We start from the raw sequence: 22,320 nt of genomic DNA, 5'->3' as shown, positions 1-22,320 counted from the left end.
CGCGTTAATCAAGCTCAAATCAGTGACTCTCAGCTGATCCACGTCTACCTATAGGAACACGACGCCTATATCACTGTATTCATATATAAGCTCCTTCGGTATTATCAACAGCAAACGTGTTTCTCAGGGGCTTATTACCTCCTCCATCCCCAGCTTATCTCGTCCAGTCAGGATTTGGCATTCGGATTCCCCTTTGAATCAGCCTAAATTCTCAAATTATGTTGTACATTAAAATATTGACAATAATGATATCTGCAATACATTCATGTTGGTTCTGTTCTGATTACCCTAAGAGGGGTTATTGCTGCTCTTGGAGTCGTTCTTGCCCAGAACAGAATCATACCGCCAATCCTAACTATATGCTAATTGTCAATCGAATTTGACGATGGTGGTCCTGACAGAACTATAATTCACAGATAAAGCATTATGAAATGATGTACTTATGGTATGTGATGCAGCTGCTGTCAGATTCAATACATGTTGTGAGAATGTTGTGAGTGCTACATTTAAGAGAACAAAAAATCTGATTGCAAGAATGTTTTCAGTAATATTAATGCTAACCTTACATAATGCTCTACTCATGTTTAGAAAATGTTTGTTTGCAAAACTCGCTGTGCATTCTGTGAACATTCGGACCTCCACTTTGAGATACCTTGCGGCAGGAGCGCGAGCTTGCGATGGAGAGATTGTGCCGCAGTGCCGTCTGTCTGAGGGAAAGGCCTGTCTCTGATGGGCCCACAGAGAAATGAGCTGCTTTTAATGAAGTGGCATTATTAGCAAAGAGGGACAGATAGCTCTCCTCTGGGAGACACACGGCTAATGCTGCAACATACATGGAGCGAGAGAGACGGGAGAAGGGAGGATGAGAGAATGATGGAAACACCAGAGCCCATATGATAGAGAGACTTTGGGAGAAAATGAACGAGAGAGAAATTTTGAGGGCAGCACTTTCAAGGGAGATGCGATTTGTTTGAGAGACACTGAGCTTGTGTGTGTGTGTGTGTGTGTGTGTGTTTCTCATTTAGAATGGAGTGCTAAAAGCTGTGGTCTGAATTAGGCCAGTGTCCATTAATAATGAATATCCAAAATAGCACCATCACAAATCAAACTCCCCGGCCACACGCTGCAATTTAGCAGTACTGCCCACAGATACATGCTGTACAGCACACACACGCACACACACACTCATGCACAAACACCAGTGTACTGAGATGCTCTGATGCAATATATGAATGCATGAACACACAACTTACCCCAGGACATTACACACACACACACACACACACACACACACACACACACACACACACACACACATACAATTACAACTCGATTGAGATTATGACATACAACAGTACAATAGCCTCTAAACTACCACAATGCCACTGATTGCTAATCAGTTCTTTGGCACAAACACACACACACACATGTTGTGTTTTCATGTTTTATGGGGATTTTCCATAGACATAATGATTTTTATACTGTACAAACTGTATATTCAACCCTTAAACATACCTATCACAAAAAAAAAACTTTCTGAATTTTTACATGTTCAAAAAACATCACTGATGATTTAAACAGTGTGATTTATAAGCTGTTTTTCTCATGGAGACCAAAACATTTCGGACGTTGCCATCTTTGTGGAGACATTTTGTCCCCATAACGTAGGGTTTACCTGGCCACACACAAACACACACACACACAAACACAAACATTGCCTTTTATTGTTTTTATACTGAGCTGATTATATTTTTTATCTCCTAGTTCTAAAACTAACCTTCACATATTTTCACATATTTGATATATACTCACATATTATTATAATATTTTATTTTATATAATTATATTTATGTATTGTATATATTGTTTTGTTTTTTTATTAAAATACATCATTAACTTTGGCATGTTTTTTTTAAGCCATTTTCTTTGTGGCCTGCTCGCCGCAACCTGTGATTTCCGTTTTATAGGCAAAATCTGGACCCACACACTCACAAAACTCTCCAAGCCAGTATGTCTGAACGCATCAGTTTATTGTGGAAGATTCTTTATTGGGCCCAGAGATAATTACTGCTTTAATGATGATAATAATAAAGATGCATGCCTAGCAGAAGCTCTTGCAGTCTGAGTGTTTACACAACACCTCTGGGGTCAAAGTTTGGGGTTCAGACTCAGAGCTGCTGGAGCTGTAATGGAGACAGTGAGTGGAGGTTTGATCTCACTGTGTGTGTGTGATCTGAACAGTGTTACGAGGTCAGTCGGGTTAATCCAGACCCACTCACTCACTCCAGCGCGCCTTTTCTCTTTCTACTGTCTCATGTTCTTTTAGTCTTGTACAGTCATAGTTATGGCATGTTTTCATTTAATTTGATTCTGTTACACTAAAAGTTTGGGGTCGGTAAGGATTTTTTAAATGTTTTAGAAAGAAGTCTCATGCTCACCAAGGCTGCATTTATTTGAAAAATACAGTGACACAGTAACATTGTGAAGTATTATTACAATAATAATATTTTAATTTTAATATTCAAAAATTTTACCTGCTGAATTTTCAGCATCATTACTCCAGTCTTCAGTCACATGATCCTTCAGAAATCATTCTAATATGCTGATTTGCTGAAACATTTATTATTATCATCATCATTAGCATTAGATTATTTTGACATTTTTAATATTTTTCAAACCTTTACTGTCACTTTCGATTTTCAATCAGTTTAATGCGTCCTTGCAGAATAAAAGCATTAGTTGTAGGTATGTATTGTGATTCTGTGCAAATTGTGTCCTCCATTTTAACTCATAATAAACGTTTGATTTGTATTTTCCATGTTCAGCCTTCAGGATCAGTTACAGCGGATACATTACTGATGTCAACCCTGATGTCTTTATATAATACCATACGAATGAGACTGAGAGCTGGAAGGTAAGATTTCTTTAGTGAATAAAAATGTAAATGTCTGTACTTTTACACATTTAGCAAACGCCTTTTTCCAAAGCGACCCCGTTCATACTAAGAATGATAACTATAAAGATATCTATATTAGTGTCCACACCAGTAGACAATATCGTTCTGTTTATTAAATGCGCGCTGCGGTTTTGGCTTCTGCCACTTTAAATGCTCGAGCTCTGAAAGCAGGATGGATTCTGAATGGCTGTCAATGTTTTTATTGTTTATCAGCTGGAAAATAAATCGTTCTGAAAAGTTTTCCAACGATATCATTTCTCTGTGTAATTATCGTTACAGTTGTGGTGTGAACTCTGCTATTCTTTTATGTTTATAACTATATCTTTATCGTTATCATAGTTATCGTCCTTGGTGTGAAGGAGGCTTAGCATGGCATTCAAGGTATACACATTGACCTTGGTGTTGCTATTGTTGTGCTTTACTGTTTGAGCTACAGGAAGGCTTTTCCTCATCTAAAGCTATATTGTATGGCTTCGGAAGACTTGGAAAAACCTATATAAGTTAAGTGGACTACTTTTAAATGGTGCTTTCTGTTAATGTCCTATTCACTTTCATTACAGCACTTGGAACATTCTTCGTCCTTCAGAAGAAAGTCATACAGGTTTAGAGCAATATGAGGGTGAGTAAATGACAACTTCAAACTGTTCTTTTAATACCTAATGTGAACAAAGATGTTTAAAACGTGGAAGGAACCAAGAAAGCACATTCAAAACTGAAGTATTAATGTCCCTTGGCCAAACATAATCTAGCCACGCGACATTTATAATAATGACCATTTGTTTTTCAATTAAAAGCTGAACCGAGTTAATGAGAGGAATACAGGCAGTGGTTAGGAAACATCCTTCATTGTTTGGCAGACATCAGATGAGGAACAACTGTGGGGTTGATGGAGGGTCAAAGCTGGATCTTCATTTCTTTTGGTTGTCTTGTTTTATGCTAATAGCTACTATATATAGTTGGTGGGCTAAACTCTGATTGTGACCAGCGAGCTGTGAAGTGTAACAGTATAACGGAGCCGAGCTTGTATTGAGTGTGTTTATGACAGGATTAAACTGGGCCAGAGCCAGCTGGAGCCGAAACACCAGCGCAGACAAGCTAACGTGAACACACAAGCACACATTTCACTGATTAGTAATTGAGCTGAATGAGCCATAGCCTATATACATTTAATACACATGTAGGCTGTTTGTTTATTTATTTTGACCATTTTACTGCTTGTATTTATAGGTATTGTAGAAAGAAAGAGACTACAGGAAATGATGAGGAAATAAAAGGGAAGTAGTCTGGGAAATCTTCCAAGACAGATGAAAACTTACTGAACCTGTTAGGCTCAATGTCCCCATGAATCAAAACAAAACCTTGATGGGACATTAAATGTCGTAATTCAGATCTAAACATATAGTGTGTGTTTTCAAGGTAGTTTTAGCCTTGTATAGTAGGACTGTCAAATTGAGTGTGATTTAACTACCGGTATATACACACTGCCATTGTTTTTTATTTATTTTTGGATTCAACATGGATGGATTAAATGTGGCAGTAAACGGTGACTGTAAAATATCTATATTGTTACAGTAGATTTCTATTTCAAATAAATGCTGTTCATTTTATCAAAGAATTCTGAAAAAAAATGTAGCATGGTTTCAGCAAAGATAACAATCAGCTAACTTTAGAAAAAAGAAAATTGAATTTTGTGCATCAAATCATCATATGAGAATGATTTCTGAAGGATCATGTGACACTGAAGACTGGAATAATGATGCTGAAGATTCATATATTTAAAATATTCAAAGAGAAATATATTGAAATATATTGCAGATGTCGAACGGTAGTATATATAGTGTATATATATATATAAAGTGCTGTCAAATCGATTAATTGCATTTAACATAAGTAAGGAATAATTGTAACGGCCTGATAATAATTCAACGGCCTGAAGTCAATTATTCCGCTTATACTACAGTTACCACACCTCGACACATTGTTCAGATTATGTATTTCAAGACGTTTGTAAAGTTTTTGTCATTAAAACGCTCTTGTATGTAGGACTAATTTCTTACGCATCTAATCCCATGACTCCGTTGCTAATTCCAAAACGTCATTTTAGAGTTAGTAACGGAGGTTTGAGCCACTGATAGCAGACTAATGCTGGGGACACACGACTAGCTGACACATTCTCTGACTGTTTTCATCGACTGCAGCAGATTTTAAACACCGACTTTGAACACAGACTGAACGCGCTGAACACGCGTTTGGGCATGATCAGTCATAAGTATCAAATTACATTCATAACCGGCCTTAAAGTGTGTCCCCGGCTTTATGCAGTTATTAATGCAGTTATTAGAGAGAGATGTTGCAATAATGAGACAGAAAAGCATGTGCGTCAGTATTATTAGCCTATTTATTTATTAATTTAATTCGTTTTAATTAATTAGTTCATTCTTTTTTTTTTTTTTTTTTTTTTTCATTGACAGATGACAGTAGACTATAGCCAAATAAATGAAACACAAAGCCCTTTTAACAAGTGGGCCTATGAATAATTATTTATTTATTATTATCTGCAATAAAAATCCGTACTGCAGGACTATCCATTTATTTAGCCTATATTCAGTTTAATTTTCTATTGATTATAATATAGACAGGACTATATACTTTATTTATTAAAATTAAACTGCATGTTTCCATTGATTGTGAAGCTAGACATTGAAAATTGCAGATCAAGCGCATGGGGCTAAATGCTTTTTATTGTTATGAATTGTATCCTATTTTCCGTTATTACCGTTAACTACGCGAAGTGATATGGAACTGTAATGCGGTCAAGACCTGCCTGGAACTACTTTAGCCGTGCGTTTCCCTGAAAATAATGCACACCTTAGAACGTTCGTCAACCAATCAGATTCAAGCATTCAACGGCCCTGTAGTATAAATGTTTATATAATATAATAATATATATAAAACACACACACACATATATATATATATATATATATATATATATATATATTATATGAACATATGTTAGATGCGATTAATCAGTTTGACAGCACTTTATATACACACACAATGTTTTTAGCTTGATTTAGTGTCTTAAAAATGCCAATTGGCAAATTATATATATATATATATATATATAAATGACTATTCAATGATTTTCTCGTCTGTAACAGTAATGTCTTTTTTCATTTGAGGGCTTATCTAGGCAAATATTGATATATGCAATTAATTTAATTAGTAATTTAATAAGTAATACATTTAAAAATGTAATTGATTAACAGTCCTGGTCTACAGTTACTGAGCTTACAGGCAGTGATATGGAAGTGCATGGGAGATCCTTACATGCTTGTGTGCCTCAGGAGAGAGAGTGACTGTATGGGATATATGAGTGGACGTTTGATGCCACTTGTGTTACAGCACTCAATCGTGTGTGTGTGTGTGTGTGTGTGAGAGAGTGATAACAGCATTGAGATCAGTCTGCATCTCTTGACTCTGTGCTGCTGGGGCTCCTCACTGAGATTGGTGTGAATTATTCTAGCGCACCATTTCCATTTCCAATACAAGACCAGACACACACACACACACACACACACACACACACACACACACACACACACACACACGCGCGCACACACCCCAGGAGGAGGGAATGGAGGTTTAATTCCATGCTGTACGTTTAACTGTGTGTGTGCGTATTGTTGAATATTTAATGAGACAAAACCATAGTATGAATATTTGATGATGACATGTGTCCCATATGGAGGGTTCAAAGACCACCACGCCCACAGCTCAAGACGTGTGTGTGTGTGTGTGAATGAGGGAGATCGCATGAGTGTGTGTCTGTGTTAGAGATTAACGTGTGTGTGTGTGTGTGTGTGTGTGCACTGATGTGTTTAAAATCTCCTCCCAGCGTCTCATATCTGTCTATATCTTACTCTTCCCCGCGTCCCTCGTTCTTATCAGTCCTTTTGTTTATCAGTCTCAGCTCCTGCTATCTGTCCGTCTCTGACAGACCTCTTTTAATTTGCACTCTCTTTCTGCCCATCACTTTTGTCCTCAACTGGACTGTTTTAATGCTGTTTGGTCCATTAGTGTGTGCATCTGCGAGTGTCATTTAAACACACATTCACTGGAATTTATCAACTTAAGTGTTAATTAGCTGCTAAATACAATGACTCTCTCTCTCTTTAACATGTCAGTCTGTTTCTAGTCCTTCCTAATCTGACATGCTCTCTTGATTGTATATCAATCTGAGTGTGTGTTTCTCCCTGTGGACTTCAATGCAATTACTCACATCTGAAGCAGAACACACATGCACCTATACACACACACACACAGACACACACCACCCAGAGAGAATGTATCAGCATCTGCTGTGAGAGAGAGAGAGAGAGATTAATTAACCCCGCCCCTCTCTTTCTGATGTGCCCCTCTTGAACCCACTGCTATAATCCACACCTGAGCCACTCACACACAATCACAACACACACGTTTATTCCTTCCAAGAAGTTGTGCTGGTAATGTAAGTGTCAACTCTGTGTATGTGTGACTGGCAGCTACAACATGATCAGGATGAGCCCGTGCCTGTGTGAGGAAGCACTCACTCATATGATGTTGTGCAGAACATCTGTCCCCCTCTATCTATCTATCTATCTATCTATCTATCTATCTATCTATCTATCTATCTATCTATCTATCTATCTATCTATCTATCTGTCTGTCTGTCTGTCTGTCCGTCCGTCCGTCCGTCCGTCCGTCCGTCCGTCCGTCCGTCCGTCCGTCCGTCCGTCCGTCCGTCCGTCCGTCCGTCCGTCCGTCCGTCCGTCCGTCCGTCCGTCTCGGCCTCACCCCAATCTCTATCCTGCTCTCTCTGACTCTAATTGTTACCATTTCGGTCCTTTGTTCTGTTCCTTTTCTGGTTTGGTTCGTCCAAACCCATGTATCCATCCAAAAACCCAAATACCATTTGTGTGTGTATGTGACTGCAATTACAATGGCAGAGTTTTGGAGAGCAACCAATAAAACCAATGAGAGAGAGGGAGTCCTTTGTGACTCCTCTGATTTTTTTTTATTGCGCCTTTATGAGATTTTTCTTACTAATGGCACGTCGAGCCTCCCGTTCCTGGCAATATCGAGCATTAAAATACAGCATGCGAGACGTGGAAAAATGGCTGAATCCCACCGGTACTTTATGGCAAGGAGGAGGTCATCTCGTTTCTGAGTCATATTCAGATGTCGGGCAGTTCTGGGGAACATGAAGAATTCGAATGACCTTGGACGGTTACACCGGCTCATGGATGGGAAGATGGAAAGAGTGAATGAATGTGTGTGTGTGTGTGTGTGTGCCGACATCAAACCTCTCTTTGTTTCTCCCCTCTGCTTTGACTGACAGTTCAAGGAAATAGTCACACCTATGATTATTAAGCGTGCACTTCCCGGGCCCTGCAGGCCATTAACAAGCAATTCAAATGTTTGCAAATAATGTGTGTGTGTGTGTTTGCCCCCCTCGCATGCAGATTAGCTTACGTGCACATGTTTTAATTATGCTCATTTTCTGATTTTGCACAGTTGTGTTTGTGTGATTCGATTCTGTTGCTCAGTGCTTAATATATAAACGGAGGAAATGTCTTCTGACATCTTATGCAAACAAAAGCGCTGTGTGTGTGTGTGCTTGTGTGTTTTATTTTCTTTTTTATAAGCATTAAACCTGTTTTTGACAGATGACATCTCAATCCTGCGGTTGCAGGTGTTCAGCGAGTGTGTGTGTGTGTGTGTGTGTTTCAGGGTCATACCTTGCCTCTGGCTCTTGGAACAGTAGTCAGAAGTCAGAACAGGACGAGCGGTTGAATGCTGAACGGATAGTGGGAGGAGCGCAGGAAGAGATTCACACCTCAGGAATGTCTTTACTACTGTTTGCCACTGGGAATATCCTCTGCACTCTGTTTTTCTCTCCTCCTCGTTCCTCTCCCTCGCTCCTGCGCTCTTTCAGACAGTGAGGAACAGATGGGGCTAGACAGGGTGTGAAGGCACACCTGGTTTTCATCCACCGAGAGAGTGAGAGACAACATGAGCAAAAAGAGAACAGACATGAAAAGACAGTGAGGGTGAAAAAAAGTGGAAATGTTTCGTGATCTCTGTCGATTATAGTTTACTTGAGTTGGGATCTGAACAGACTTTCCTAGGAAACGTTTAGCCTTGCTTGAAGTTTACAAGGGCATTTTGGGGCACGGAAAATATTTATATACTTGTGTGAAAAGCTGCATAGATGCGTCCTCTACTGTCTGTGGTATCCCACAATCCTCTGTGGGTACGGGAAAAAAGGTTGTTGAGTAGTTGAAAATGTGTGAACATTTGCTTGGTTATCTTTAAAGTGCCTCTATTATGCTTTTTCGAATATTAGCTTTCATGCAGTGTGTAATACAGCTGTTTGTGAAGGTAAAAGGTCTGCAAAGTTTTAAAGATCAAAGTGCACGACAAATTAAGTTATTGTGTTGTGCTGTTCATGTCGGGAAGACATGGTGAGGTGAGGTGAAAGTTTGTGTTTTTTGAGCTTGGATGCATATAATTTTTGTATAGGAGACTCTAAAACAAAAGTAGAAACCTTTAAAATAGCATAACGGGCACTTCAACACTCTCTACGTGTTCAAGTCTTCCAAAAGACATGGTGTGTTGGTTTAAAACCAGTTTTCTTAGAAGGCACCTTCTTACTAATACCCTGTCAGCGTTCGGTTTAGGACACAGTCAATGTGTTGAACCTGTAATCCCTAAATTTGGTTGCTATAGTAATTTCCCAGCAGGTTTTGTGATACGGAGAGATATTGACTGAACCTCGAGCAGAAAAAGCATGTTGTATTATGTCTTAACCTTTAGATTATTTGTGTTCGTGGCTTAAAGTAGGAACGTATCCTGCTGTTTTAGCTGTCAGTAAGAATTTGTCCAGGGGAAATGTTGAGGTCAGTCCTGTAGAGATGGACGACCTGCTGTAATGTGAGATCATTGCTGGAGTTAGCTGATGAAAAGTGCAGCTTGAAAATCAAATACATGTACAGTATATACATTTTTTACTGAACACAGTTTACCGGTCCTATATCAGTATCAGTTGATATGGATTATTAAAATTGAAATGTGCATGTTTATTTCCTCTATTTTTATCATTTGTTTACCTTTGCCATCATCTAACGCTCACTGAAAGTTAGTCATTAATAACATAAATAATTTAGTAGCACTGTTTAATGTAATCTTTAGCTAAGCTCAAAATAAATATCCATTCTTTATAACGTGTATTATAATGTTGTGATGACTAAATTTACAAAAAGATTGATTTTAGTTTCATTTTAACATTTTAACATGCAAATATAATTGGCTTGATACTTCCCTATTATTAAAAACGGCCGCAGGTTGACGTATGAGCCCTTATGAAAAGAAAGTATATTTCCCTATATATGAATGATCAATGTATTAAATGGTTTAACAGTATATTTGAAAATATACAGAATAATATATTGTGTTAATATATTACAATATATTGAATAATACATAAGGAATTGCCGCTTTTCATACATTGAAAAATACGTGACAATGCATTTACTAATATACTGTATCATAATGTATGTAATTTTATATTCAGTGATACACTTCATAATATATAGATGTATATGTGATCAGATGTGGTACTGCATGTGTAATATATTGCAGATGCAGCATAAACACACATTTATAGAAAATATATATAATGTTCTTATAATTTTAAATATTTACATTATAAATGTTTCATATTTTCAAGCTAGTTAACAAGAGCAAAAGCACACCTGCATGTACTAAAGTATTTAGCCAAGAGACTATCACAGTGCTGAGGAGTGCACAGTCATTACTTATAAAATATAGTAATTATAGTCTTAATAGTCTTCGGCCAATCATCAACCGAACCACAGGCTCTACTCTTCAGCACAATGGTAACCCCAAAAACTCAGACACACCAGAAAACCTTTTCAATTCCAAAATAATAGAACATTAAACACTTTAAACAGATCTCCCCTATATTAAAATTGAGTAAAACACATTAAATGACACTTAATTTGAACATTTTATCTCCTTTAACAGTCAGAAGCAAAGCATGCTGGGAACTAGAAATCTGTTGTAACTCATTCTGTGAATGTCATTCACATTTATATGGGAACATGTATGTGCAATATATGTACACAATAAAGAATAAAACTTTGTAAATATAACATGTAACGCTATTTTTTGTCTTCATTTATAAATATTTTATATGTATTAATATATAGGCATACATGGTCAATGCATATATTGCAGTATATTGAAAAAGATAAGCACTAGTTTCCCATATATGGTAATATATTACATATACTGTATGTAATATATTGCATTATATTTTGCAGTATATTCCCATATATTTTTGTTCCGAATGGGAGCGCACAGACTCTTAATGGCTCCAACAATTGTCAGCTTGAATTATGTTTCCGACATGGTGGTGTTGCATTGAACTCAAACATCTTTTGCAGCTCTCTAGCTCCAATCTTCAATATAGCATCAAATATATCATATAATGTTTATAATATGCACAACATGGTGGAATATACGCCTTATTTTTTATTTCTTTTATTAGATTGTGTTTGTTTCAGAATTTGCCTAATATTATATCAAGCAACTGTTGTTGTTTTTTTTCTGTTTGTTTTTTCAGACTATGGTAACCGCCTAGATAAGATGAATAAGACCAATAAATAAATGCTGAATGTGTATTCATGTCTGGTCTTGAATACTGTACGCTTTGCAGTGGAGCGTTTCTGCATGTGCATCTGCTCATATCTTGTGATGAAGACTTGAGATTCATCTTCTGCTGTCTGTAATTTCCAAACATGTCATATTATGCATGAGTGAAGAAGACTGCACAAACACACATGCCCCGTGTGTGTGTGTGTGTGTGTGTGTGTGTGGGTGAATATTAATGTGGGCAAGGCATATGCAAATGTATTCTGTGTCTGTGTGTGGATCTGAATCAGGTAATGTGTGTTTATGTAATTAGTTGTGTGATAAACTACTCCTGTGTGTGGATTTATGCTTGTGGTGGATATTTTGTGTGTGTGTGTGTGTGTGTGTGCGCGTGTTTTTTAATAACCTCAGTTGTGCAGTAGTAGAAGTGTGTTGCTATGTGAAGGCCAGGTCTTTAATAGTGTGTGTGGTCGCACTCCTCTTGATGGGTCTATGAACAGCCGCAGGATCCACAATGAAGCCGACGCTTGAATTGTGATGGAGCGGGAAATAGACAGTAGTAGTATCAGGGTCAGGCAGTATAGAGACATTGAACAGAAACACTTAAAGAAGCAAGACTTATACTTGTATTTAAAGGGGTCATATAATGGTACATGCACTTTTACAAGTTGATTGTACTGAAATGTGTGTTGGCAGTGCCTGTACACAACCATCATATAATGATAAAAATCCATCCAGTGTTTTTTTTTTTAATCTCTAATTTAAATGTTTTCCCCCATCTCAAATCGAGCCGCAAATCGAGCCATCTGACTGTGTGACGTCACACGGTTGGACGCCCCTCCCACGATTGTTAATTGACAGCAACGTTTCAACACAGACCCGCCCTCAGCGAGCTGTCATCATAGTCCGCCATTGTTGATACGCTGGAGCAGAATGGCATCTAAGCGATTGTGGTGTTCTGTTCTTGGGTGTAATGAGGAACACAGCATCATTTTGATGTTCCTACATCCGAACCGCTGAAGACGCAGTGGCTGAGTTTTGTTTCGAAGGGAATATTCCCCACAATCAACGTCAATGCTTTCATGTTTGAGCGAATGATTTCTCACCAGACTGCTTTATAAACGAGGGTCAGTATAAAGCTAAAGTAAAAAGTTTTTCATGACCATTAGCTGTAACATCAATCTGTCAATGAACTAACGTATAGTAAACACATAGCGTTTGTATATCACTACTCTACCCTGCCAGTACATACAAAGATAGATCAAAGTGACATTACTTTAACCAACCATTCAGAAACGTCCTGTTCGAGCCTTAATTGTTGAACTTCTTTGGGGTCGTCATCTTGTTCCGGGTCCGACTCTTGTTCCGGGTCCGACTCCGGTTCAGATTGATACAGTTGCACAGATGTGTCCTCAGAGACTCCCGCTGCCATTCTTTCTCCAAAATATACCCTTAACTGTTGTCAAGGCAACACTCCACGTGTGTTGTGTCAAAACGCCCCACAGAACAGAGGGGCGGGGTGAGCAAAGCTCATTATCATTTAAAGACATGCACTTAAACGGCGTGCTGAAAACAGAGCTGTTTTTGACCAGGTAAAATGAGTGTTTTCTTACAATACTAATGAGAATTTTTGGTTACACTTTATTTTAAGGTGTCATTGTTACAGTGTAATTATATATTTAAGTACTGAGTAATATTATGCAACTACATGTAGTTACTATTAGGGTAGGATTAGGATTTGGTTGAGGGTTAGTTGCATGTAATTATGCATAATTTACTGTTATTACTATGGTAAGTACATGTAACATATGTAACAAGGACACTGTAAAATAAAGTGTTACCGAATTTTTTATTAAAGTATATTACAAACTTTTCATTTAGACCCTAAAGAATCATATTAACTTGTACAAAAATGGCATTATATGACCCCTTTAATGTGTTGTGGTTATCTTTCTCTCTCTGTATCTCCCTGTCCACTTTTATTGATAAATGATCTGAATATGTTTTGGTTTAGGTCCTTTTTTTCTCCTTGTATCAACCTGCCATTGAGGAAGAAAATACTCATTGCTATTTGGAATTGTTTGTATGTAGTACCTACTTTTTGTCAGTTTGGAGGCTACTATAGCAACAAGCACAATTTAAAGCAACACTAAGGAACATTTTTTACCTTAAAATAATGTTTCCAAAATCGTTTCAGTGGTTCATCAACTCGTAACAGGGTCAAAGGCACTTCTGCATTCGCTTTGCAAACCGCACTATGCAAGTTTGCCAGATCGGGTCGCGTTTCTGTAGTTCGAATGAGACATAAGAAACTACAAATTTGACTTGCTTTATGTCAAGCGTTACAATAGTCATTTTGTTTTTCTTTGTTTCTGATGTCGCAATACATCATACTTTCATGAAATCATGCAACATACTCTACCTTGTCTGTGGACATTGTTCATTCTGAAGCCGGTGCTGGATAAACAGCGAGCGTGTGTGCGACGGTAGGCTAAATTATTTACGACAGCAGTAATGGACAATTCCACTTCCAACCTGTAGGGGGACCGAAGAGGAAAATGTCTTTGGTGTTGCTTTAAGGTCGTTAAACTAGTAGTTAAAAATAGTTGTAAACAACAGTAGGAAGCTACAGTACAATGAAAGTAACTTTCTCAACACTAGTTAGCAAGCAGATTACACTGAACCTATTCAGGCCAGTGTCTTTAAATATATAGCCATCAGATGACTTATATTGCATTATGAGCTTACGTTTACCACAACTGATGTGTGAGTTGATGAATGTTTATAAGTGATTAAAAGCCTAAATTCAATCTGTTCATCATATAAAGCGATCGAGTCTCTTCAGAAAATTTGGACTAAACCGCTCAATTCATATGGATTAGTTTGAGCTTTTGAACTTTTTGAAGCTTCAAAGTGTCAGTTATGTAGCTGTGAATGGAGGAACAGAAACCTCTCAGATTTCATCAAAAAGATCTTCATTTGTGTTCTTAAGATGAACGAAAGTCTTACGAGTTTGGAACGACATGAGGGTGAATAATTACTGACAGAATTTTCATTCTTGGGTGAACTATCCCTTTGAGGTAGTAGCTTTTCTACTTTTAAGTTGTTACTCCAACACTGTTATTTGTTAGTCTTTGTAAACCTGCTTACATTTTCTACTTTGAAAATCACAACCTAATTCGAATTTGGATTGAATCTTTTGTGCCTCCCAGATATTTATCGTTGCATTTTTGGATGGAAAATGTGTGGTAAATGGAGAGAGAGAGAGAGTGAACACTAAACAGAGATGTGGGATGATGTGATACACATGGAAAAGAAATGGAAGCCAAGGGTGAATGTTTTTTTAAAAAAAAGGTTCACCAGAAGAGAGAAGGGAGGGGGAGTATAGGTGAGAGGAGAGGTAAAATAGTGTAAGTGCAGGTTCGTTATCTCCATTAGCACCTGCAGGGCTAACGAGGCTGTCTCTTCGTTACCATGGCAATGGCTTGTCAAACAACACACACACACACACACACACACACACACACACACACACACACACACACACACACACACACACACACACTGAAACCCCAAACCCTACCTCCTCACTCCCCCATAAACCCTCCCTGTCCCTCAGGTAATGAAAACACAAAAACGCATATCATTTTCAGCATGTGTGTGTCTGTGTTTCTTCTACCTTTTGTGTGTAAGTGCCATAAATGAGTCTGTCTGGTTTGATCAATAGACAGCGGTCGCTTTGTGTGTGTGTTATTCCTCATTTTCCCCACCTCTATTTCTAGGCCATCCTTAAAATCACATGGACAGATACATAGAGCGAAACCCTGCACACTCGAACCCGTTCGATGGGATCCAGCAGGATTGAGGATTGTGTGTGTGTGTAAGGGAGACAGACAGTGTGTGTTTTATCTCTTGTAGTTAATGACTGCAGCACAGCTCTACAGATATTGCTTGTGTTGAGTGATCTGTGATTGTCTCCGACCGCTAGCCATTTATCAGAGCTATATGAGAGAGAAATAGACTGTGGAGAAGACGAGAGAGGGAGAGACTCCAGATAAGTGATGGCAGAGGTAGGGATGAAGGTAAAAAGAAGTGTAAGTTCATTTCGTCACTGTCCTGTCTGTGTGAGAGTGCGTCAGTGGCTCTGTCTGTGGCACTATATGCACAAATACACAGTGTGTGAGACATTATAGTGAGATTTGGGTCCCTTGCAGATGGACCGATACACAGACACACAGCAGGCCTGCTTAATAATTAACAAGGCAAATCTATTATATGAATATTTAATGTGGATGGTTCATGCGCTGTCCTGATACAGGAGTGTGTTGCTGTGGGAATGTCCGTGTGTGGGATTGTATGTATGATTTACACATTGTGTGTATGTTTATGCTGTTGTGTAACGCTACTGTCAGTCAGACTTGCTCTGACTAATATGGTGTTGATCACAGATGGGAGTATCAGGTCTGTGTCACTCTCACTATGTAGATAACTCTTGCAGTGTTTTATTTTATTTTATTCTTTTTTTTTTTTTTTTTTTTTAAATATGTATTTTTTTAAACTATTTCACTATTGTATTATTTTTTTACACCCTTATAATGCCAAATTTTGTAAATGTACTTATGACACTGAATTGTTTATTTTATTTTTATTTTATTTTGTTTATTACTTAAAGTCGCAATGCAACGGTAGTAGTGACAGATCCATATTGTGACATACAGTGGTGGTCAGAATTGATGGCACCCCTGGTAAATATGAACAAAAATGGTTGTAAAAAAATAAACCTGCATCGTTTATCCTTTTGATCTTTCCTTCAAAAAAATTGGCAAAAATCTAACCTTTCATTGAAGTAAAAGAATTGAAATTGGGGGGTAAATCACATTATGAAATAAATGTTTTTCTCCAAAACACGTTGGCCACAATTATTGGCACCCCTAGAATTTTTTATGAGAAAAATATCTCTGAAGTATATTCCCATTAATATTTACCTTTTTTAGCACACCAGGGTGACTAGGAACATGAAATTGTCCAGCTATGACTTCTTGTTTCACAGGAGTTTAAATATGAGGAAACACAAAGGCCAAATCCCCTTAATCATCCATCACAATGAGTAAAACCAAATAATATAGTTCTGATGTGCAGCAAAAGATTGTTGAGCTTCACAAAATAGAAAGTGGCTGTAAGAAAATAGCTAAAGAATTGAAAATCCCCATTTTGACCATCAGGGCAATAATTAAGAAGTTCCAATCAACTAAAGATGTTACGAATCTGCCAGGAAGAGGACGTGTGTCTATATTGTCTTAATGGACGGTGAGGAGGATAGTTTGAGTGCCAAAGACTCTTCAATAATCACAGATGGAGAATTGCAGAGATTACTTGAGTCTTGGGGTCAGAAAGCCTAAAAAAAAATTATCAAACAACCCCTACATCCCTACATGTTGTTTGGGGGGGTTTCAAGAAAAATCCTCCTCGCTCCTCCAAAAACAAACTCCAGCATATTCAGTTGTCAGACACGACTGGATCTTCAAAAAGGACCGGATTCTATGGTCAGATGAAACAAAAAAAAGGGCTTTTTGGCAGCAAACCCAGCAGATGTGTTTGGTGCAAACAGGGATGAAGAGTACCCCATGCCTACGGTTAAATATACTGCTGGATCTTATATGTTGTGGGCCTATTTATTTGCTGGAGGTCCTGGACATCTTGTTCAGATACATGGTATTATGGATTCTAGCAAATACCAACAGATAAAAAAATCAAAACCTGACTGTCTCTGCTAGAAATCTTATAATGGGCCGTGGTTGGATCTTCCATCAGGACAACGGTCCAAAACAAACATCAAAATCAACACAAAAATGGGCAACTGAGCACAAAATGAAGCTTCTGCCATGACCGTCCCAGTTCCCTGACCTGATGAGTGGGGTGAACTGAACAGAAGAAGCACTAACATGAACTTGTGAATCTGAAGGATCTGGAGAGGTTCTGTATGGAGGAATGGTCGCTGATCTCTCGTCAGGTGTTCTCCAAACTCATCAGGCATTATAGGAGAAAACTCAGATCTGTTATCTTGGCAAAAGGAGGTTGCAAAAAGTATTTAATAACAGGGTGCCAACAATTATGGCCAGCATGTTTTGGAGAAAAACATTTATTTTATAATGTGATTTACCCGCCACTTTCAATTCTTTTACTTCAATGAAAGGTTAGATTTTTGTGAATTTTCTGAATGAAAGATCAAGAGGATAAACAATGAAGATTTATTTTTTATAGTCATTTTTTATCATATTTATCAGGGGTGCCATCAATTCTGACCACCACTGTACATCCGGTTACCGGAAAAGGAAAAAATGTTGGGTGGGGACTGGGATGGGTTCTGTCCATCAGTTGTTGGTTGGATGGTTGCAAATCTGAATATGCAGTCTATTGTAAAATAAAAAGGGGGGAGGAGGGGGTGAGAAGATTAACAAGACTAGATGATTGGAGAAGTCTAGAGACGAGGTGAAAAAATGAGCAAACAAACAAATCTTCCACAATAACTTGTTAAAAAAAATTGACTATGAATTTTCATTTCATGCTGACTTCAAAAAATGAAGTCCATTAAAAATATAGAATTAATCACATGCATTGACTTTGGTTCCATTTATTATTTAATTTAGTTGGTTAGTTGACATTAAAAATATCAAATGAATGACATGCATGATATTAAGCTTTAATGGTCATAGATTAGTAAGTTAGTTAGTAGGTTAGTATAGTTTAGCTTGTGTATATCCGTGTAAATGTGTATTTATAGTTTTGCTAATGCTTTGGGAATGTAACGCTTTTTTTGTTTTAACCTTGCCAATGAAACCACTTGAATCTGAGAGAGTGAGAAAGAGAGAGAGCAACAAACTCAAGGAGCAAATAAGAGAGACAGCAAACATGGGAGAAACCGTGTGTGTGTTTGTGTGAGTGTGTGTGCAGTGATGTTCTCATTCCCATGCCACTTTCTCTGTTCCAATATCTGTGAGAATTAGAAACTCACACAACTCTCTCTCTCTCTCTCTCTCTCTCTCTCTCTCTCTCTGCACTGACAGCTCAATGTCAACAGTGACCCAGAGCGAGGGAGGAGAAGGAGAGCTGGAGAAGTAGAAGAGGGGTAGCTAGGGAACAGAATGAGAGAAGGAGAAAGGTGAACAGCCAGTAATAACACGGCTGTGTTACGATTGCATTTATCAAAGCTGAGCTTGAAGAGGGGAAATATGAAAGATGGAGGAACACAGAGCCAGAACAAGGGAAGTGACTTAATGATTGTATTCTGGGAAGTCAGAGATATATGGCATGTATTTCATACCGAATGCATGTTTACATTGCCTTTTTGGACCAGATTTATGACCTCGCACAGTTTATAGCAAACAAACACGCTCGGCTGAAAAATGGCTTTATGAATTATTCATCAAGGAAAGTTGCTTGATGACAATTTACGATTTTGAGGTATGTATCTGACAACTGTACATGAGACTTCCCATATTTTCTGCCATCTAGTCACATTTCCGATCAATTCCGTGCTTATGTCCATGTTTTATGTATGTTTCCCGTGGCCTCTCAGCACCTATGTCTCGCCACTCCATACATGCGTTTACGTGACATGAAAATGAACATCTTTATCCCAATACACAATGATTTCAGCCTGATCACATGACACCTGCCATAACCAATCAGCATCCTGCTGCAAACAACTGCCCTCTTGAAGTGCGCTGGGTGTCGTAGACAGTGTTTGATTTGAATTTGAATTTAAAATATCAGCCTCATTACGATTTTCATTATCTAATCAATTATTCATGAGTTAGGCAAACGAAATGGCTTAGATGCTCAGCGAGCACTCGACGAGGGCGATTGGCCTTGAGCTTGATTTTCGCTTGATTTCGCATTTTGCGTCGTTCTCTCCCTCTCGCTGTTTTTTGCTCTGTTTTCACTGTCTCTCTTTCGAAATTTTCTTTCCACAAAACGAAAAGTGCATGAGATTCCCAGGGGTGCGCTTTCCCCAGCTTTCAAAAACTTATTCTGTGCCACGTTCAGTCAAGAAAAAACAAGTGAAATGGGGAAAGAAAGAGAGAGAGAGAGGTAGAGAAAAGAGATTGGAGAAGGAAATCAGGATATGTGTAACACAGAGCAATGGATGACAGCAAAACAGAAGGGAAGATGGAGGGCTGGCAGATGGAGGGATATGAGAGCTTTGGGACTCTGAGAGAGAGAGAGAGAGAGAGGGAGAGAGAGTATACGCCGACCAGAAGTATCATGCATTCAAACTGAGGGGGCACAGGCAAAGTGGATTATAAATGCAATTTGAATTTATACTTAACTGATAATTTAGTTGCCCAATTATTGTAGGTAAAAATGTGTTTATATAGTACACTGTGGCAGAAATGTCTACATTTGCAGATTTGCATTTGCTGAATTTTGACTTGGTTTATTTAAAAAAAACAATTGTATATAATATTGGGATTTGAACCCTAGTTTCCTTGCTTACTGAGTGAAAACTGCACCACTTGACGAACATGTCTAATACATATATGATGGATTTCGAAGATTTTAAAAACTCCATTAAATAAAAATGTTTGTTTTTTTGGCTTTTTAGTTTGTAAGTACTGTATGTACAGTATATGCTAAAAGCCAATATATTTACTACCATTCAGATTCAAATGTTTGGGGTCAGTAAGATTGTTTTTGAAAGAAATCTTATATAGGACACATTAAATGGGTCATTACATTGTAACACAAATCCTGAAAAAATGGATTATGGTTTTCACAAAAATATTAAGCAGCTGTTTTCAACCGTGATAATAATAATCAGAAATGTTTCTTGAGCAGCAAATCATCATATTAGAATGATTTCTGAAGGATCATGTGACACTGAAGACTGGAGTAATGATGCTGAGTTAAAATATATTAAAATTGAAAACAGTTTGCAATATTTTTTTGGAATACTACTACTACTCTGTTTGCTCAAATAAATGCAAATAAATTGGTGTGAGCATAAGAGACTTTTTTGGTGTATTTACTCAAAAGTTTTGTTCTCAACATTTAAACAATACATTTTTGCAGATACGTGCATTTAAAATGTCAAATTGTTCTCTTGCAGGAGAATAGACCAAATATATTTATGACTTTGTCAATCAAGTGCACTGAGAATGTCCCTCACTCTAATGCAAATGCACTAGAAAGCAGAACATCGTGGTTCATGGCTATAAGGCAACAAGCCTATTGGCTATTTTTTTTATATATATTTTTTTAAATGTGATGAGCCTTTCGATATTAAAATCTTCTCTTTACGTCGATACAGGAAAGAAACTCCGCTCATTGGGCGATTTCATAGGGCCTCCAGAAAGTGAGCCAGGACTGCCATCGGTGTCCCCTTAGAAATAACAGGTACGTGATCTCCCTGACGACCACGCTAATAGTAGCATCTCATCATTTGGTGACGGTATAATGGAAAGAGCGGACAAATGGACCGAGAAAAGAGCGCTCTTCAGGCATATCTCATTCAACATGACAGCTTTCCAAGAGGAAATTATGTTTAAATAAAATCTTTTTCTTTCTCGCTCAGCCTCAGGAAGATAAATAAGGAAACGTAATGAGAAAAGTTTGTGCAGGAGGAGAAAAGCCATTGTGTCTGTATATTACCGGCCCCAAATTACGGCCGTTAAAACACCTCTTTGCTCCAGCTTCCCCCTCACCAGCCATCCTCTGCCTGAGCAAAGATAAACACGGGCCCTAGATGGAGGGTAAAAAAAGAATCCAAATGAAACAAATGACCTCTTATTTTCATTTCATTCAACCCCCCGCCCACCCCCAACTCACTCCTGCTCTTCCTTTCTCTCTTTCTGCTCTCGCTAATGGTTATTTGCCTTGGTGGAAAGGGTACAGTGTTCTCAAAGAGGAGAAAAGACTCTCTTTATATGAGGGAAAGGAAAAGAGAGGGAGAATAAGGGTGTGGATGAGAGAGAGGGGGGAAAAAAAAAGGCAGAAAATATTTCATTTAGATCCATTTTCATCCCCAGCGACAGAGATCCCCTTCCTCTGGCTACAATAAAAGAAAAAAGACAGAGAAAGAGAAGGGGGGAAAGAGATACAGGAGGGGTGAAAAAAGAGAATTACATGTCAATATTTGTTCCCTTTGGCTCCTCGGATAAGGGCTGATACATTACCTAGAACCTCTCCCTGTAAACCAATTCAATAACGGCGAGGTTTGCCGAGGATCACAGTGACTCAGGGGGCAGCACGGAGAAACAACAAGAAATGGAAACGAACAAGTGGGGAGATGGGAGAGATGAGTTGAGACTGGCTTAAGTGAGAGAGAAAGAAAAAGAGTGTCAAAGCAACTAAAATCACCACTGCAACCAAAGAGATGGGCTACATTGAAGGCCTTAATTGTTTCTGCCACCAAACATTTAGCCCAAACTCGGTCCTGGAGGGCCGCTGTCCTGCAGAGTTTAACTCCAACTCTGATGTGTCGTGACAGATCGTTCCGTTAAAACTGTTTGTGAACCGATCATCTCTTCCTTCTAGTTAATTTATAGCATCAAATAAACATGAATTAACATCAGTTGTTTAAACCACGGAAAGACGTCAGTACACACCGCTTTTCAAGTTCAAATCCACTGATGTTAATGTAA

General features: G+C 38.2%; 1 protein-coding gene across 5 annotated transcripts in view; it reads left to right on the top strand.

The window, feature by feature from the left end:
* Nucleotides 1–22,320, top strand: part of serpinh2 (serine (or cysteine) peptidase inhibitor, clade H, member 2) — an 82,628-nt gene that overhangs the window by 14,806 nt on the left and 45,502 nt on the right. For 2 of the 5 annotated variants that reach the window (XR_013820704.1, XM_079867717.1), the window contains exon 1: nucleotides 18,805–18,836. Coding sequence is in view for 3 of the 5 variants with exons in the window: in XM_079867717.1 (XP_079723843.1) it covers nucleotides 18,820–18,836 (17 nt within the window). In the remaining 2 variants the exon portion in view is untranslated. Of the gene's footprint in view, nucleotides 1–2,825; nucleotides 2,915–3,516; nucleotides 3,576–15,687; nucleotides 15,748–18,741; nucleotides 18,837–20,987; nucleotides 21,074–22,320 lie in introns of those variants that run through there. The other 3 variants (XM_079867714.1, XM_079867716.1, XM_079867719.1) reach the window with 3 other exon arrangements.

Source organism: Squalius cephalus, assembly GCF_949319135.1.
Source record: "Squalius cephalus genome assembly, chromosome: 3".
Lineage (NCBI taxonomy): Eukaryota > Metazoa > Chordata > Actinopteri > Cypriniformes > Leuciscidae > Squalius > Squalius cephalus.
This window is presented reverse-complemented; position numbering and strand designations above follow the sequence as displayed.